Here is a 20,187-nt window from a genome sequence, read left to right as displayed (position 1 = left end):
GACAATATAGTTCCACTAACTCCAGCTAGAATACAATTTCTTGGTCTAAGAGCTGAAAATTTGGAGAATATTACCTTCATTTCAGGGTTAGAATTTTTAAACGCTACATGTAATTCATTTTTGCTCATGTGATTTACTCCCTGATTCTTTAATCATAACAAATATTTCTTACCAGGCATCATTCTGCTTATCTCGTCAGAGCAACAGAATTCTTTAACTTTACCGGCAACAGCCACGAGCAAGGGTTTTCCAGGTTTCGGATTTGGTGAACACAAAATTCCCTTTCCCTTTGCCAGGACTTTGGCTTTCCGAATTATGTATTGGAAAGCTGAAAGAAACTCTTTTTTATATATTATTTACGCTCCAGAGTTTAGGTAGTAATGTTAAAATGGTGATTTTCTCACTTTTACCTGAATTTTGAAAATTTTCCTGCAACTGAGACAAAATTTCAGAATCAGGACTTGATGAAGGACCTGGTTCCTCGACGTCTTTAATATCGAAGACTTTATCTTTTTCAATATTTTCAAATTTCTGTCTCTTATATTTCTCTTGTTGCAGCCTTTTTTGTTTAATAAGGAACACACCTTGGTCAAAAAGACTTGTATTTAATGAACTTACATTTGCTGTAGAATCGACGTATTCTTCATTACTAGAGTCATTCTGAGGATTCTGCGTAATAGCATCATATTATATTTTTATTGCTTTGCAACACATAGCACACACATTTTGTTCCTGCTTTAAAGCAGGAAATACATTAAGCATCCAAGATATAACACTTCTTAAATGTTTCCTCTAATTATAATGCCCTGATTTCTCGAAGGGATTGCAGCAAACATTAACTTAAAACTCGACTCCATTACATCACACAGAACTACCACATACTACAAAAACTAATGACACTGTACTTGAAACAGATCGCACGTTTTGTATAAATTGAAGACTGTATAAACTGCCACTCATGACGGCCTGACAGATCGATGACGCAGATAATATACAAGTAAGAACTCGCACGCATGCAGTGTTGGTGTAAGATGGGTTTAAGTGCTACAAACCAAGACATTGATATATTTTTTTTACTGATATCCCTGAAACGTTACAAAATGAAACTTACACCAAGGGGAGAATGCTCTTACCTCTATAACATATATTTTTCGAGAAATAATTTGTGTCCCGCATTTTTAGATATTCAATGTTAAAATGTGTTTCACATGACCATTCAATAAAGAATTCGATACTTTGATGCAAACCTATTTTTATTGAAAAGTATGATTCCTTAGCTTTAAAATAAGCCCAAGTTTAAGATTCTACCTCAATTAGAAGAGAAGTTATGAATTATTTTTGTTGACATAGTATGCAACATTTTTACATTTTTTCTCATATTGACAGAATTGCTGTATGGATATTGTGCATTATTGAGGGCTAAAATTTTACATGATTAATTAACTTAAGGTTCTTTACCATCCCACTAAATTTAATGAAAATTTGAGGTGGTCGGGTTGAAAAGTCCACTCTTTTGTGTTGATTTGACATGGAATGGCCCTATAACAACACGACTGACTCAAGTTCACTCGCGTGTTGTATTTATAACTAAACCATAGTTACGAGAAATTCCTACGATGCTAGAGATTTCCACGGATGTCCAGAGATGGCATTCTCGAATAATCTGGATATCTCCCCTTTCTGCCGCGGTCGCTCTCTCTCTTCTTCTCCCTCCTCTCTACGCCACAGCACATGCCACAGGAAGCAGACGCGCACGCAACCCGCGCAGAACCCCGGCCGACCATGCAATCCCTCCACCGGTCGCGAGATCGGATCCCAGCTCTGTCACAATACGTATTGCAGTATATATTTATTATACTTTCGGCAAGAGTATACTGTATAGTTCTAGCCATTGGTTCATTACAGTTCACTTGAGACAAAGTCAGTATTGAACTCATATATGGAGCTTAGTTAGATATTTGTTAGAAACGCACTGGCGTTTGGTTGCAAATGTGACGACTGCATTATCTTTTTGTGTTCTGCATTATTACTTTCATACATTTTTGTTCCATTTTAATGTTTAATTTGTACGAAATTCGTCGTACGTAGTTTCTAGTGTTTAAGCCAGAATAATTGAAGGGTTTAGAACCATAGCGGGCCAAGCGCCATTTACTAAAACCGTAGAAAACAAGGGTTAAAATGAAGTTATTACCATAATTCAACGGAAACATATAAACATATAAAGTATAAACTTTAAAACTAAATGATATGTCAATCTTCATTAAACTATGGTATACACTTAACTTTAATCCTTACTTTCTCCGTTTTTAATAAATGGCGCTTGGGCCACTATGGCTCTGAACCCTTCAATAAAAGTTATAGTCTAAGCTTCAGAAAAAGGATTTGATTCGTTGCAGAAAAATACTGTACTTAAGGCGAATGTCGTTACTTTGAACAATTCCTGTAACTTGTTTTTCAACTGAAAGAGAGTAGTGAAAGAATAATTTGTTTCCCTTTATTACTGTATACTCTACTGTACTATACGTAGTCTGAATATTGCTTACTTCTTCCTCTAAGAAAGACGAAAAGTGAAATTTCTTTCTTTTCTGATTTTGTTAATGTATTTTATATTAAACAGAATATTGATATGCATACTTTATGTAGGCTACAAGTTAATTGATAAACATACTGCGACTTGTCCAGAGTAATGGATAAGCATTTCTCAAACTAGGTTCCTTCTTCACATTTCTAAACAATTATTGTCATTATGTATATTACAAAATAACTAGAGCTGGCTTGTTAATGTTAAAGCACTAGTTCAGGGATGCAGAACTGGGGAAAAGAGAGGTGAAAGCATGGGGGAAGAGTTTGTTCCCTGGTCCACAATCCTCGGCCTTCAATGACATATCTGTGACGTTTCATAAGCACACTGAATACATATCTCTTCTCCCCCTACCATGTCCAATGGCGCGAGGGTTGAAAGGAAGGGATGAGTTACGTGTTCCAGCTTATGACTTCTGCCACAATTGTAGCACAGTTTTGCATCCCTGTACGAGTTTAAAGTTACATACCATAAGTTAAAAAAGTACTTGCTGAAGTTTGAACTTTCGATCTCATCGTTTGACAGAAACCATCTACAGTGTTTAACCGACTGTGCCATAGAGCAGTAGCAGTACTTTATCTGACACATTTCCAAATGTAATGCTATGCCACGTGCAGGTTCAATCAGTTGCGTACTGGCCCAAAAAATATTTCACGTCATTACGTACAAGTTTGAATCTGGGGAACCCTAGTTACCTATCTCAAAATACTTACCTAGGAGCCCTCTACATTCCCTTAAATTTCTTCGGTTGAATTCTGAAACATTCTGTATATACAATGATTGTCGATATCTAGATGGTCTGGATGTCGTTAGTGAATCCCACGCTGACAGTAGGCCGTCCTGTCTCACTCCTTGATAGTCAGGTCCCATCCACATACGAGTGGCCTGATAAGATAAGCCCCAGGATATGGGGCCCGGAGCCCCAAGCACTTCCTATATAAGCATCGGAAACCCGTACTACCTCAAAGACTTCACTCCAACCTATTTTTACTATTGCAGATGATAGATGAAATGAGATGGAAGTGAAGAGTGTTGGTGGAATGATAGAGGGAAACGGGAGTACCTCGAGGAGAACTTTCCGCAACGTCTACTTTGTCCACTACAAATTCCATTAAAACGTGGCCGGAGATCGAACCTGACCGTCTGGATGGAAGACCAGCGTGCTAAAACTTGAGCCACAGACGCGTAAAAACGATAATGAGAAGGCGTTATGAATGGTATAAAATATGCACTTGGCGAAATAATGGAATATTTAAAATTACTTGGCTCACGTCACCTTCTTTTTGGGTGGCCAAGGTCTCGTTTACCATGAATGTGGTAGGCCTATTACATGGAAATTCATATTTCATTCTACGGATATGTTAACTCCAGTTCTATTGATATTACTTAATTTTCTCCATAAAGTTTTCGGTGTTCAATTCTCCCGGCTCTGTTTTCTTCTTATCTAATTGTGTTAAACCAACAAATGACTCAAGAAAGCGCATTTGTGCTACTTATGCTTGTTTATATTGTTTTAATTTCATATCCATACTTCGCTCTCAAACCGAAGTGTTGCTATAGCTGCAATGATTCCTTAATTTTGTAATGGGTGTGTTCTGAAGTGCCAGCAGCAACGCGAATGAATATGTGAATAGTGAAATGAAGCAAAGTGCACGGCAGACTCAGTGAATAGTGATCGTAAACCAGTGAAAGTGCTTCATACCCAACACGAGAGACGATGAAGAAGAGAACAAGGTCGAACATTTTCTAGGCTAGCTCACCTAAAGAGTGAATCAGAGCTACTCTGCCTACGTGCAGGAGGCCTATCCCGCAAGGGATATCATAGGCTAAATTCTAAATTCTGAACATTTGTTTGCTGAAATCGAACTTTCCTCCAGAAGAAAATTTATGTAAAGCTGTTATCATTCTTTAAATTCCGTCGACCTCGGCCGGGCCTAAAACCGCGGACCTCGTATCAACGACTAAGATGATAAGCTAAGTACTTAACCACTGAGGACGAGCAATAAACGATACGTGAGTCATGGCTTACCTTAATAAGCGACCAGCGCCATTCAGGAGGATACTTAGTGAGGACAAAGCTGAAGACGTTACCCACCATCGGAATGTCCGATTCTGCAACGAGAAACAAAATGAAAATAAAGACGAATAATTAATAGATTTTTCACATTTAAAAATCTTGAAAGTATGTATAAATTGCAAGAGTTTTTCTTCATAAATTATCTAATAGTCGAACTCATAAACTTCAACGCTTTTATTAATGCATTTCTCGTCGACGTAATAGTAGCCTATGTTATGGAAAGTTTTAACGGGCTATGATAATGTTGTTAGACTCTCCATTATTATTATTATTATTATTATTATTATTATTATTATTATTATTATTATTATTATTATTATTATTATGATTATTATTATTATTATTATTATTATTATTATTATTATTATTATTATTATTATTATTATTATTATTATACTATTATCGTTATCATTAGTTTTATGTTAAACCAGACATGGACAACATGTTTCTACGGGGGCACTCCTCCAATTCTCCCTCCACAAATATTCTATTTGTCTGCATTTACGTGTAGTAAGCAGAGGTTGAACTCGGTTACGAAGCGTTCTAATGAGGGATGTGTAATGTGATGGAATATTGCGAATAAATTGTAGGTTTCGTTTTAGTTTCCAAGAAGCATGGGAACAAGACTATTTTGTTATTATGAATGTTAATTGCCTCAACTGTTCAGTTGAGATTTACATATATATGAAAAATCCCAGATCTGACCGGGACTCGAACCCGGATCGCCTACGTGCCAGGCTGATCACTCAGCCACCGCGGGGGTTCAATAAAATAGGTGTTACATGCAATAAAGCAATGTGTTATTTTAATTTAATTCGTTATGCAGGTTGAAATAGTGAGAAAATTTTCAAGAATCTAAAAAATAATTCTTTGGTCGGCGGGAAAAGGCACATATTATGTCAAAAAAAAAATGAATTTTTCAGGAGAGACTTTTTTTTAATCTACTCTAAACTGAATATAAGTATAATAATGAAATCCATGTATGTTGTTAAAGTAAGACCCTTATCAATTTAACATACAAGAAATTTTATTATTTAAAAAATTAGAAAAAAAAATGACTTATGTGGTTAGGTACAACAGAAAACTCTGACTTATGTCATTTGGTTCAACTTGTATTTCTAATTGAACATTTTAATTTGAAGTTATCACCTTATAAGAATGCTGTTGAAGAGCCTAATCCCAGAGTGAACGAAGTACGAAAATTTTAAGTTGTGTTTATGACAGAAAATTATTACTTTAAAAAAATTCCCAAGGTGCAGAGTGAATGATAGTTAGTAGAATATAACTGTGGTATTTTTTAATATTAGCATTTAACTTTAAAATTAATTATATCAATCAATTAACGCAACATTTCATACCTAGTACTTCCTGACATCATACCCTCCAATTTTGGAGTACCTCACAATAAGAACTTTGCTAACTTTTTTTCAGTCTTCATGTTCAGTTAAGTGTGAAGCACTATTATGGACACTGAACACTATTGCTTATTGGTATATGCTAATAAAATTGATGACCAAATGCTGGAATAAGTGGAAATAATGAAATGAAATCATTTTTCTTCTCCGTGTTTATTGGAACTGGTTTGTCTATGGTTGACTTTACTGTAAAATTTCTGTTCTCAGTTCCTCGCCTCCTGATGTACAATATATGGAAAGGAGCACTTTCTTCCAAGCTAATTTTGTACATAATTTCACCAAAATGCTCAGATGAGTAGAGCAGCCATTTCACATCATGCCATTTGAAGATGCTGTTACAATAGATTTTCTGTTTTGTCCTCCACAAGTATCAGAGTAAAGTATACCATGTGAAAATTAATGTACAGTAATTGCTTAAATAGACATGATGTTATAGCATTAGCACCTCATCAGTTCATAGCTTTATGCCACCTGCAACACGTAGCCTCTTCTGTAGCACTGTCATGAGCAGTGAGGTTAAAAGTCCACTTATGTCACAGTTAAGGAAAGTGCTGGAGTGGGGAGGTACTGTTGCAGATCAAGTTATAAACACTTTACACTTTCATTTACTTTTCCTATCTTCTTTTCTTTTCGTTTTTCATCATAAGCCCTCTGCTGCTCTGTGTAATGGACACCCATTTCTTTAAGTATCTCCTTTTCTTCTGAATTACTTGCACACTGAATCACTATTTGGAATTTATCACACGTGCTACAGGTATCTACGTGTGGCTTTTGAAATTTAAATTTATGAAACTGGATCGCATAAATTTTAATACAAACTGGATGTTCTGTTGCCTCCTTTTAAAGAGCATAGGCATCTTCTCTAAATTCAAGTCACAATGTAAGCGAAGGTTACTATTTTGTTAACAGGTATAGCGACTCTCATACGCAGGAAAATATTTTATGTGGTTTCTTACTTCAGGCTATTTGTTTCTGGGAGGAATTTTACCACGGAAAGTATTCGTCTGCCTACCACTTGCACTGGGCTAAACTCTTTTCTTCAGTCTCACAGTTTTAATAAAATTAACGCTCTCATCTAGTGTTTTGAAGAAACAACCCTTGCAGACGGATCATTCTTCAATTATCTGGCAAATAGTTTATTATAGGTCACCATTCTGTACTTTTATTTGTTGGGAGAGGTCGCTCTAACACAGGACAACTTACTATTATAAGATCATTACAAATAATAAAATGTTATTTTAGTTGAGAAGAAAAACGTGTTGTTAGTAATTAAATATAGGGAATTGTTGCTAAAACTACAGCTGTTCATTATCAACAACAATGGGTCACTGTGAGATATAAATGAAAAAAAAAACCACTATGACTTATGTGCTTAGGTACAGTCCAACTGTGCAGATATATGTGAACAAAATAACTTAAGTTGACTTAAGTGTCTTTTCCATTCTAGTATTTTTTCCATATATTTAATAGGTGATTTTTCCAACAGCGATATTATCAAAACTGTATTCAAAATATTACAGCTGAATGTACTGTTAGATGCGTCTCAGTCTCCGCTTTAATGTAACATAAAAAACTAAAAGTCGACATTTTTCGACTTATGTGCCTTTTCACGTCGACCAAAGAATTTGTTATTGCCAACTAAAAATCGCTACTAGTTGAAAATGCAATCCGATCAATTTATCACATAGCCGAGTCATAGAAGACAATATCCTTTTTCAAATGTCATATAAAACCGGCAAGGAATTGTATGAGTTATTAGCTAATAACAAATCTCCTAACTTACGTAATTTCGCAACTAAGATGCTGGTAATCTTTGAATCCACGTATGTTTGCGAACAATTTTTGTCGAAAATGAACCTGATGAAAAATATTGCGTGTACATGTCATTTTGTAACTGCTTTACGTTTATGTAGTAATAGTGTTCGTTCTAATATAGATAAACTCGTCCTGACCAAACAGTATAGACAATCTAGAGCTTATATGTGATTAATGAGTATTAAGCCATTCCGACCATATGAATGTCTATAGTACGTATTTTATCTGATTTCAAATGTTTAATGTAATGACATGCCGCATTAGTTTTGTACATCCTTAAACGGAAAAGAAGTTAAGTTCATGTAGTACTTACCTTTGATGTAAAGAAGTTAAGTTCATGTAGTAGTTACCGTTGATGTAAGCACATCAGCTACATTGTGAAAGGAGTGAGCTCTATCAACTACAACTCCCATCCCTTAGGCCCATGCCTATGCTAATCTAATTTTATTATCTGCTCGCTGTTGGTTGGCACATTAATATGATTAATAATTAAATGAACGGATAAATAATTGAATGAATATATGACTGAACGACAAATAAATAAATAAATAAATAAATAAATAAATAAATAAATAAATAAATAAATAAATAAATAAATAAATAAATAAATAAATAAATAAATAAATAAATAAATAAATAAATAAATAAATAAATAAATAAATAAATAAATAAACAATAAACTAAATGAATGAATGAATGAAGAACAAAGAAACAATAATAAAAACTAAAAAGGAAATAAAAGAACAAAGAAACATATAAAGATACAAAGAAACAAACGAAAAAGACCAATCATTGTCATGTATAGTAGTGAAGCTTGGCCCATACAGGCTTAGGCTCCGAGACAACTTAAGAATGAAGTGAAGTTAACAGTATAGACGGAGTGAGAATGCGCGGTGAATTTTGTTTACCTGTGCGTTAGGGGAGACCCGGGCAAAACGAATAACGCGGGCAAAGAGAATAATGTCTATTTCTTATAAACGCCGAGAAGTAGCGCTTCCTGCTATGTTGGGGGAGAATCCCAACCAGATTTTGCTGCTGGAACTGACTTGTCGTCATTCTAGCTAGTGAGAGAAGTCAGCGTATGTTTGAAGAAAATTTACTGTTTTCTTAAAATATTTCAAGGTAAGAGAAACAAATGTACAACACACAATACTGAAGAAACTTTTTGTTATGTGATAGTAATATATAGGCGATATGATTACTTCTAAAGTGACATACTTACGAAGAAGATTATTGACGCTTATGTTTGTATAACCTCAAATAAAAAGCGAAATGGCGTCTGCGGGCAAAGTGAATAGGGCAAAGTGGATAACTTATCCGCTTTGCCCTGCCACCTTTATTTGACTGTGTAAGTGTTAGCTGTATTTTTGTATGTATTTGTCTATTGTAATAAAGCGTGTTAGATCATCTTACATAGTGGAGGCATTAAGTCACACTAATTAAATTATAAATCAGTAACACTGATCTTAATTTTTACTTAAAAAGGTCGTAATGTGTTTTCAGATGGTTTAATTTTCAAGAGGAAGACAGAACAAGCCAAATGGTTTAAAGAAGCCATGAAGAAAGCACTTGAAGAAATAAAATCTTCCAATCAATGGTTCTGCTATCTGGCCATACAACCATAACGTGTTTGTTGATGAACACTTTGCTCCAGATCAACTTACAGGTCGCCCACTTGAGATAGAAATCAGCGAAACGACAGCTGGCTCAGATTTAACAAATTCTGCGGTGCCAGCTTCTTCAGCGGCTGAAGAAACAGTTAATGCTCACTCAGAATCAACCACCTCTGTGATGTCGTTATCTTCAGAGATTGAAGGAATATTCAATGCATCAATTACACTCAGATTTTCAGTTCCGGTTACACCAAAATCCTCAACATCATCAGCAAGAGAATCCAAGTCAATTCTTTTGATTTAAGCCAGTGCCAGAAGTGGATGCTCGAAAGATACGAGTTCAACGAAGAAAATGTCAGCGCTCTGAAGTTCTTACATCTATACCGATTATAAACGTTAAAGGAGAAGTAACTTATGGGCAGGAGGAAAAGCAGAAGAAATCTAAGTCTTCAGTGCTAGTGAAACGTCGACTTGCTCAAATTTGTATTTTGTACTAATCTAACGAGCTGTAGTGAACTGTAAATAACATATCCTATCGTCTAATATAACTCACTAACGTCGTGTTTATGTGTTGATTTAATTTTATTATCAGTGAATAAAAATTAAATAGAAATGTTAAAATGTTATAAGGATATTCACTTTCCCCGGGTTAATTATATCTCAAATCATATCACTGTCAGTAGGTACGAGAAAGGAATTGTTGTTTTTTATATATGTGAACAACATGTGTCACAACCAATGTCATGAGGATTTTATTTCTGGAGCATCAAAATATAGCCCGTGGCATTGTTTGTTCTTAGCTTATCCGCTTTGCCCGGGTTTCCCCTTGTATACAATCCGGTTCGTGATAAGAGGTACAGTATTCTTCCGTCTCTCCTTATGAAACAAATCAGGCCATCATAATGTATTTTCAATTCATAGTGAACAGTTTTTACGAATTAGTTTCAAGTATGTGGTTGTTCATTGTAACGCTAACGACTTCAATGTCGCCGAGGGACATGAAAACTTGTGAGATATGTATCCTACTTCACTTTCCACCGTTACTAGATTGTACTATTAACAGTGGAATATAACGCAGCAGATTGACGTCGTTGTTTACATTCACAGTATATCTGTCTACTACGTTCAAGGAACTCTATAGTGAAATTATGCATACATTGGTTGCTAAAGTGTCCCAGATCTTAAGCCTGGTGATGACTATTCAGTTACTGCCAATGAAATAAAATTCTTAAGAAGATTTAGAGACTACACTAAATTAAGATGGAAGATAAAACTAAAATTTTGGAAGAACTGAAAATCGATCCAGTTTTTGGAAATATTCAAAATTATAGACCCAAATGAAGATTTTATGTCCTCGAAAGAGTTCTGAAAGAGCACCTTGCCGAATTCGAAGTTACAATCCACGAGGAAAGATATTTTTGGCCGTTCGCTAAAAGTTGGAATGAGACCATAATACGATATTAGGCCTAGTACCTACATGAAAAGGAGTTTATAAGCTCACTGAATGAAACAGCAAATGATTGACGAATAAATCTCTAAAGGACTTTGTCATATCTCTTGAGGAATGTCCTTTAAGCCAATGTTTTGTTCTTCTTGGATTGATGTTGGACGAATAATAAAATAAATAAATAAACAATCAGCTAATAAATAATAAATTATAGATAAAATGGTAGATTGCATTAATCGATATTATCATAACAATCACTATGGTATACCTCCAATAATGTGAGCCCTTTGGTCTGTTTTATCTCCCTCTCGTGTGGATTATGAACAAACACTATAATAGCCGTTCACCTAAAGCAAAACTGGCCACGTATTTAGCATGGAACAAGGTCAACATGATCCTCTGATTGAGGTTCTGGCTGATATGTACATCTATTATCAGACAGTACGTCTCATTTGACGATATGTGTCAGAGAAAGAACTTATTATTGTTTGTATGCATCTGAAGTCTGACTAATGTGATATGTAGCTAGTCGGTGATGTATGCAATGGAGGAGGAAAGGAACTGGCCATCCTAACCCAATGTCTCCTGGCCTAGTTGCCTCATAAGTGGTGCTTTCTTGGTATCAATTGGGTTCCAGACCTGTATTCGGACAGTTGACTAAACAACAACACAAAGACAACATTTGGGAAAATGTAAGGAAAATACTCGGAGTAATGGATAACTTGCCAGCAATCTGTCGAAAATGGGACAGACACATAAAAGCTGAAATTAAATGTTCTTATCTGTGGAAGGAGAGACAGAACAAGCTGAGTGTGGTAATGATACGAGTAGAGTCAAAACTATCAAGTGTACGTGTGGATGAATCGGGATCCGGCACGACACCCATCGATCCGCCTGAATATGCATGAGAAACTTATTACAGCTGTGTCGCATCGATGCCGGTCATTTCATTACGCACATAGATTGTATCCAGCACGTGACGTTGTTATCGCGCTTCAGCCTGACAACCAAGTTTTCAGGCTAATTTACGAAGCAAGGGATGTCTGACATGTGTTGTCAAGTGCTGATTGTCAGTTCTCTCAAAAGACTCCTGTCGATGGTTCGAACGAGGAAATGTTTAATTAAATATTAACACTTTATTTTTTGCAACACTGAATATACCGGACTTTCATTATGAAACTTATCAGTTTAAATAATTATTTACTTCAACAACTATTTTTAACAAAATAATCTGCCCTCAATGAGGGTGACCATAAAGATCCAGAATAAAGCACTACATAAATAATTTAGAAAGACAAAAAGATTAAATAGGGAATTGTTTAGTAAAACATCCAGAGAAATGCAAACCCAAAAGAATCGTCAATGGCCAAAATATAAGTGGTAATGCAATATTTGGATTGAATCCTTAAGAATATCCAATAAAATTTTTTGAATTTCAAAAAATCGGACACTGAGTGCTTTTAAAATATTCCATGTGAATTTAGGAAGAGTGCCACGCGCACCAAACAAAAGACTAGAAACACTCCACTGACTAGTGGGAAGGTTATACTTCTCACTTAGTTATGGGATGCAGGACTCATAAATGGACTTCTTCTCCTCATCAACGTGTTGTGCCTGCAGGGCATCCCTCTCAAACCGGATTGTAGGATCAAGAATGATTCCCTTAGATTGAGTCCTGTGGATGGCTACAATATCTGCTCTTCTGTTCGAATCTAAGGATGAAATGCAGTGGATCTCCTCTTGTATTTCCCATCCACGAAGCTTGAGGACATCAGCAATTCCGGTCCTGGCCTTATGGTGTCGATTGTTGCGTAGCAGCTCCGTTTTTCGACAGAATCCCAACACGTGACCAAGAGTTTCCGTCTCGTTGCAGCCAGGATGACGACAACGGGTTGTGTTGAAACTTCTGCCGGGCACAGATCTAACCGCAGATAGATTGCTGGACATCTTAATTGCATTAATGTATTCTGAAATGGATAAATTTGCTTTTGATGACATCCAGGAATTTGCCTTGGGGCACTCAGATTACAGGATAACACCTTTGCCCTTATGAGGTAATTTACACCATGATTCAAAACTTCTGTTCCGCAAGATCTCCCTCAATTGTCGACCTCTATTGTTGGGATCAATAGAAGACTTATTGATGTTTAGTCTACGTAGACTCAGTTGCTGTTGAATGTGCATGTTCCTTACAAAGTTAAGATGCATATCATTAATATGGTGAAGACGATTACAGATGTTGTAATGTTGAATGCTGGCCTCCCACTCTGCACAAAGAATTCCCAAACCTCGGACTTTTTTACTTGCGTAAAACATTGAATTCGGCGTATCATCGGGCAGCATCATAATTTCCTTCACAGCACTTCTAATAATTTTGTCAAGATCTCGTAAGAATGTATCAGATAACTGAGGTAATGGAGCACATTGCAGAGGGTAAATCAAACCTGGCCATATATATTCGTTTATGATTTTTAATTTTTGGTCTGATTTTAATAATTTTGTTTGGACGAGTCCATCCAAGTCTGAAGATAGGTTTTTGATAGTCTTGGTTTTATTGAAGGAGATTTTGTCTGTGAAATCTATTCCGAGATATCGGATACGCTCATTTTTATCATGCAAGGAAGAAATAACGGAGCCTTGTAGAGATATAATGTCATCTGCAAAGAGCTTGCCCTTTTGTAAAACTATTGCCTTGCTTTTAGCTGGATTTATGTGAAGACCAATTTCAGTTAAGCTACTTTCAGCTAAATCAACAAGAGATGTAGCATTTGCTTTAGTGCTACCAATTAAAGCAAGGTCATGAGCGAAGGCTAGCGCAGACAAATGAGGTAGTTGATCTGATAAAGAATAGCCATATTTAGTAGAAATATCATAATCAGTCAGATTTTGCATCACATGATTGATTGCCAAATTAAATAATGTGGGTGATAACGGAGAACCCTGTGCTACGCCACAATGTAACGCTATAGGTTTTGTTTTTTGAAAATTTGATTCAATTTGAATAGTATTGGCTGATAACGAAGAAGAAATTAAATTGTAGAGATTCCGTGGAATGCATGCATGCTTAAGGGCTCTTTTTATATGTTCATGTCCGATGGAGTCGAAGGCCTTAGATACATCAACAAATACGATACAGCATTTTTTAAATATTTTTTTTTGCTGATTGAAGACAGCCATTAACAATTGAAGAATTTATATGCGTGCCAGGCAGAGCCATAAATCCTCGCTGATATTGATTTAATGCAATATAACTTCTCAATTTTGAATCCAGCACTCTTTCAATAATTCTTCGCAAGACAGGAAATATGGTTATCGGTCTCCAGTTTTTTTATATTTTTTTCATCACCGCCCTTATAAATTAAAACTGTCCGAGCCTGTTTCAGAGGAGAAGGCATAAAAGAAAAGTGTAGCAATGCATTGGTAAATAAGGTTAGGAAATTCGTTGTTTTGAGATGTCTTAATATGCGAACAGTAACGCGGTCAGGGCCGGGAGACGTGTCAATCTTAATGCCATAAAGAGCCTTATGAATGTCTTCTTCAGTAACGGTAATGTTGTCAGGTAAATCACTATTAGGAGCGAAATTGGACAGTGGTGAAACATTATTTTCCGAACAAAATACATCTTCAAAATGATCAGAAATAACATTAAGAGGAATTTTGCAGCATTGTTGTTTGCTTGATTTTCGCAAAATTTGTCGGGCTATTTTCCTTCTTTGATTATAAAAATTATACTGCGCCAACTCATATTCGTATTTTTTCCTATTTACTTCCCTCTTTCGAATAGATTTTCTCACAGGATTATTAGATGATTGAAAATTATACTTATACTGAGCGTTTAATTTGCGATTTTGTTGGTAGTCTTTGTAGTTTTATTATCTTCGGCTCTAATCAACAATCAAGTCAGAAATCTAAGAACTGATTGGCTTGTCGACAGGACGACAAATTATCCTGTCCTTGGTTTTTCCGTAGTTTCCCTCCGCCACTAAGACAAATTTTTGGATGAAATCTAGAAGAAATGGACCACGAACCCAATTTCTTCCTTCCAAATTTTTTACCTACTTTTCTTACTTATTTCTCTAAATTATTGTAGTTCACGTTCTTCGTTAGAATAGCCCTTATTCAGGAATTGGCTTCGCGATCGATCCTGATATCTGCTGAGCGGCCTAACCTGTCCAGTCTCTTGTGTATGTTCGCAATATAAATTCAACTTACATTGCAAATTGTTAACACTACTATGATACAGAATGTTTCAATTGAAAGCCCCAATTTCAAATACTGATAATAAATTACTGTGACTAGATTTTTGTTCTTTCCAGGTGGAAAATGGTAAGGTACCTCTCCAAGTTTTGGTGATTTTTTTAAAATTCACTGGTAACCGCAAGTAGCGGTGTTGGAAATAGGAAGTGTGAAAATGGCGTCAGAAGCGGAGAAAACTTAAGTTGTGTTAAAATTTTATTTCATTTTTTTAGGTATTGAACATGGTTCAATCATTACGGTGCAACGACGCTTCCGTGGGGTGTATAATAGGGACCCACCTGATGCGTACAGAAATAAGGCATAGAAAGTTACGTTTTTGGAGATGGAGTCAGTGACTAAGAGGCATATGGTGACCGATCGAGAACGTCTGAAGAAAAGTGCGGAGCATCACCGATGCGTTTGAAAGTAACTCCCGGAAATCTATTCGAATACTTAATTTCTTCATGTGGGAGTATGTCAAGAACAAAGTGTATGCGACCACAGTGAGAACCTTGGAGTAGCTACGTGAGCTCATTAGAGCTGCCATCGGAACTGTTATACCAGACATGCTGCAGGCAACTTTGCATGAAATTGAGTATCTTCTGGAATTCTTCATGTGGCTTCTGAGGTACATGTGGAGGTTCTTTGACATTTTTGTGAAAACGCAATGGCTGTGAACTTCAATATGAGTAAGTTTTATTTTCATGTCACATACGCCCGGAGATGAAATTAGGACGTTTCAATTGGGACACCTTCTATATTTACAATGCAGACCGCTCTACGCACACTTAATATAGCCAAAATAAACTTGTCTCTCTTATAACAAATCGTGAATTTTTAACAGGGAAAATAAATACACTGTTAGTTCACAGGACTAACGACTTCAGCAGCTGAGTGCCTGATTCTAATAAGACTAACTGTATAAATAACATGGAGATATGAGGTAATCAGCAAATCAAGATTTCAGGTATAACTCTCTGTAAAGTTGATTTGAATAATTTCGAGGGAAAAATTGTTCCGGAGCCGGGTATCGAACCCGGGACCTTTGGTTTAACGTACCAACGCTCTACCACTGAGCTACTCGGGAACTCTAACCGACACCGATCCAATTTTTCCCTCTATATCCACAGACCTCAAAGTGGGCTGACAACCGTCAAACAACCAACTTCGAGTGCACACTAACTCCGTGTGACTTAAATTGTGGTTTTCTGTTAACGAACAGTGACGTGTATTATGCAAATCAAGATTTCAGGTATAACTCTCTGTAAAGTTGATTTGAATAATTTCGAGTGACGTGTATTATGCAAATCAAGATTTCAGGTATAACTCTCTGTAAAGTTGATTTGAATAATTTCGAAATTATCAAATCAACTTTACAGAGAGTTATACCTGAAATCTTGATTTGCATAATACACGTCACTGTTCGTTAACAGAAAACCACAATTTAAGTCACACGGAGTTAGTGTGCACTCGAAGTTGGTTGCTTGACGGTTGTCAGCCCACTTTGAGGTCTGTGGATATAGAGGGAAAAATTGGATCGGTGTCGGTTAGAGTTCCCGAGTAGCTCAGTGGTAGAGCGTTGGTACGTTAAACCAAAGGTCCCGGGTTCGATACCCGGCTCCGGAACAATTTTTCCCTAGAAATTATTCATGAGGTAATCACTTTGCTATTGAAGTTCACTTTGATTTCACCCTATCTGTTTGGTTTTGCTTGGAAACATTAGCTTAGCTGTCGATCGCAGTGAGTTTGGATGTCTGTCCAGGAGCATGCTCACAAATAGACTGTCGTGAGAATCCGGTTAATAGTTTACCATTGTTGTTCTTTAGTCAACTGCACAAAGGCAGATTTGAATCTCATAAGTGATACCAATAAGGCATCACTCATGAGGCAATTAATGCAGAAGATAATAGGTTAAGATACCTTTTGAGTGCACGCGACAGAGTTAAACGACCGAGACATGCGACAGAGACAGGAGATGGAGACATCTCTCGCTAAATTGATATTGCGACCGAGACAAGCGACAGGCAAAAGCGACACAACAACACTCTCAGTATTCTATAAGAGTTTGTTCAGAAAATACGTGCAAATATTTTGTGAAATATGATTACAAAAGTGTTTTTTAATTTCTCAGCAATATCCCTCCAGTTGTTATCACGAGTATTCCCATCCTTGTACAACTCGACCTCTGGATAAAACAATGGTGGGTTTTCTGCTACTAATTCTACCAATTGTTCGTCTTCTTGCCAGTGAATTTAATTTCTGACATTTTGGACAGGTATTTTACACCACAAAACACGTGCTGCACAAGACTGTCGCGAGACACTACTGGTCCGAAAGCGGTCTCGTGCGCTTTGTCTCGGTCGCTTGTCTCTGTCTCGCGCTCTCAAATGTACTTCATATAATTCTATAGGGAGCAGACAGAAGGCGACTAGTCTCGGTCTCTCGTCTCTGTCGCTTGTCTCGGTCGCTTGTCTCTGTCGCGTGCACACAAATGGTACCTTTATGGTCAGTTTCTTTCCTCTTCCATTGCATACATATTACACTAACCAGACTTCAGATGTATACAAACCTGTATGAAGTTTCGGAAAGATGGAGATATTGAGTTTCAACAAACGGTGGAATATACAAAATTCTTCTTCTAAATACAATCACCATGAGAGCCTGAAAACTTATAGGCCTATCTAAAGAATATGATTTATTATCGGTTATTGTTATCTTTGCAGTTTAGAACTGAGTGGAAATTCTTTATGAAAACATAATATAGCAAAAAGTTTGCAAGAAATTGGAAATGTATGAAGGAAGGGTCTGATGTCACGATTTCAATGCTCTTTGTGGAAAGGATGCACTGGAAGGAATGGTGAACGGGAGAAAAGTTCGGGACAGAAGAAGATATCAAATGATAGACGACATTAAGATGTATGAATCATATGAGGGGACAAAGAGGAAGGCAAAAAATAGGAAGGACTGGTGAATGCTGGGTTTGCAGTGAAAGATCTGCCCATGGGCAGAACACTATGAATAATAATAATAATAATAATAATAATAATAATAATAATAATAATAATACTTACTTACAAATGGCTTTTAAGGAACCTATAGGTTCATTACCGCCCTCACATAAGCCCGCCATTGGTCCATATTCCGTGCAAGATTAATCCAGTCTCTATCATCATATCCCAACTCCCTCAAATCCATTTTAATATTATCCTCCCATCTACGTTTCGGCCTCCCCAAAGGTCTTTTTCCCTCCGGTCTCCCAACTAACACTCGGTATCCATTTCTGGATTCGCCCATACGTGCTACATGCCCTGCCCATCTCAAAACGTCTGGATTTAATGTTCCTAATTATGTCAGGCGGAGAATACAATGCGTGCAGGTCTGCGTTGTGTAACTTTCTCCATTCTCCTGTAACTTCATCCCTCTTAGCCCCAAATATTTTCTAGGAACCTTATTCTCAAACACCCTTAATCTCTGTTCCTCTCTCAAAGTAAGAGTCCAAGTTTCACAACCATACAGAACAACCGATAATATAACTGTTTTATAAATTCTAACTTTCAGATTTTTTGACAGCAGACTAGATGACAAAAGCTTCTCAACCGAATAATAACACGCATTTACAATATATTATTTATTCTGCGTTTAATTTCCTCCCGAGTGTCATTTATATTTGTTACTGTTGCTTCAAGATATTTGAATTTTTCCACCTCTTCGAAGGATAAATCTCCAATTTTTATGTTTACTTTTCGTACAATATTCTGGTCACGAGACATAATCATATACTTAGTCTTTTCGGGATTTACTTCCAAACCTATCGCTTTATTTGCTTCAAGTAAAATTTCCGTGCTTTCTCTAATCTTTTGTGGATTTTCTCCTAACATATTCACGTCATCCGCATAGACATGAAGCTGATGTAATCTGCTCAATTCCAAAACCTGTCTGTTATCCTGAACTTTCCTAATGGCATATTGTAGAGCGAAGTTAAAAAGTAAAGGTGATAGTGCATCTCTTTGTTTTAGCCCGCAGTGAATTGGTAAAGCATCAGATAGAAACTGGCCTATACTGACTCTGCTGTTAGTTTCACTGAGACACATTTTAATTAATCGAACTAGTTTCTTGGGAATACCAAATTCAATAAGAATATTATATAAAACATCTCTCTTAACCGAGTCATATGCCTTTTTGAAATCTATGAATAACTGACGTACTGTACCCTTATACTCCAATTTTTTTTCTCAAATATCTGTTTAATAAAAAAATCTTATCAATAGTCGATCTATTACGCCTAAAACCGCACTGATGATCCCCAATAATTTCATCTAGTACGGAGTTAATCTTCTCAAAAGAATATTGGACAAAATTTTGTACGACGTCAACAAAAGTGATATTCCTCGAAAGTTACCACAGTCTTGTCTCCCTTCTTAAAAATAGGTACAATTGTGTACTCCTTCCATAGTTGTGGTACAATTTCCTTTTCCCAAATAGCAAGTACAAATTTATAAATTTCGCTGCATAATGCGCTTCCACCCTCTTGTATTAATTCTGCTGGAATTTGATCGATACATGGAGACTTGTACTTTTTCAGATATTTTATCGCAATTTCGACTTCAGAAAGTGTGGGTTCGACTATAAATGGCTCAGCAGTTTGTATTTGAATTTCGTCCCGATCATTTCTATTTGGCCTATGTACATTTAGTAGTTGCCTAAAATAGTTTTTCCATCTGTTCAAGATTGAATGAGAGTCTGCGAGCAAGTCACCCTTCTCATCCTTGATCACGTTTACCCCTGTCTGATATCCGTTCTTAAATTCCTTTATACCCTTTATATAAATCTGGAATAATAATAATAATAATAATAATAATAATAATAATAATAATAATAATAATAATAACTACTGCACAATAAAGAAGATAAATGAACAATATATACATAAGCTCTAGGTTGATACATAATATAACCAGTGTAACGAAATTCTATGTACGCGTAGGTATATTTAATGTGCTTAG

At 36.3% G+C, this 20,187-nt stretch overlaps 1 protein-coding gene across 4 annotated transcripts in view; it reads right to left on the bottom strand.

The window, feature by feature from the left end:
* Positions 1-20,187, bottom strand: part of LOC138715373 (uncharacterized) — a 644,942-nt gene that overhangs the window by 152,217 nt on the left and 472,538 nt on the right. For all 4 annotated transcript variants that reach the window (XM_069848222.1, XM_069848223.1, XM_069848221.1 and 1 more), the window contains one exon: positions 4,611-4,693. In XM_069848222.1, the coding sequence (XP_069704323.1) occupies positions 4,611-4,693 (83 nt within the window). The remainder of the gene's footprint in view (positions 1-4,610; positions 4,694-20,187) is intronic.

This window comes from Periplaneta americana, chromosome 15, assembly GCF_040183065.1.
Source record: "Periplaneta americana isolate PAMFEO1 chromosome 15, P.americana_PAMFEO1_priV1, whole genome shotgun sequence".
NCBI lineage: Eukaryota > Metazoa > Arthropoda > Insecta > Blattodea > Blattidae > Periplaneta > Periplaneta americana.
This window is presented reverse-complemented; position numbering and strand designations above follow the sequence as displayed.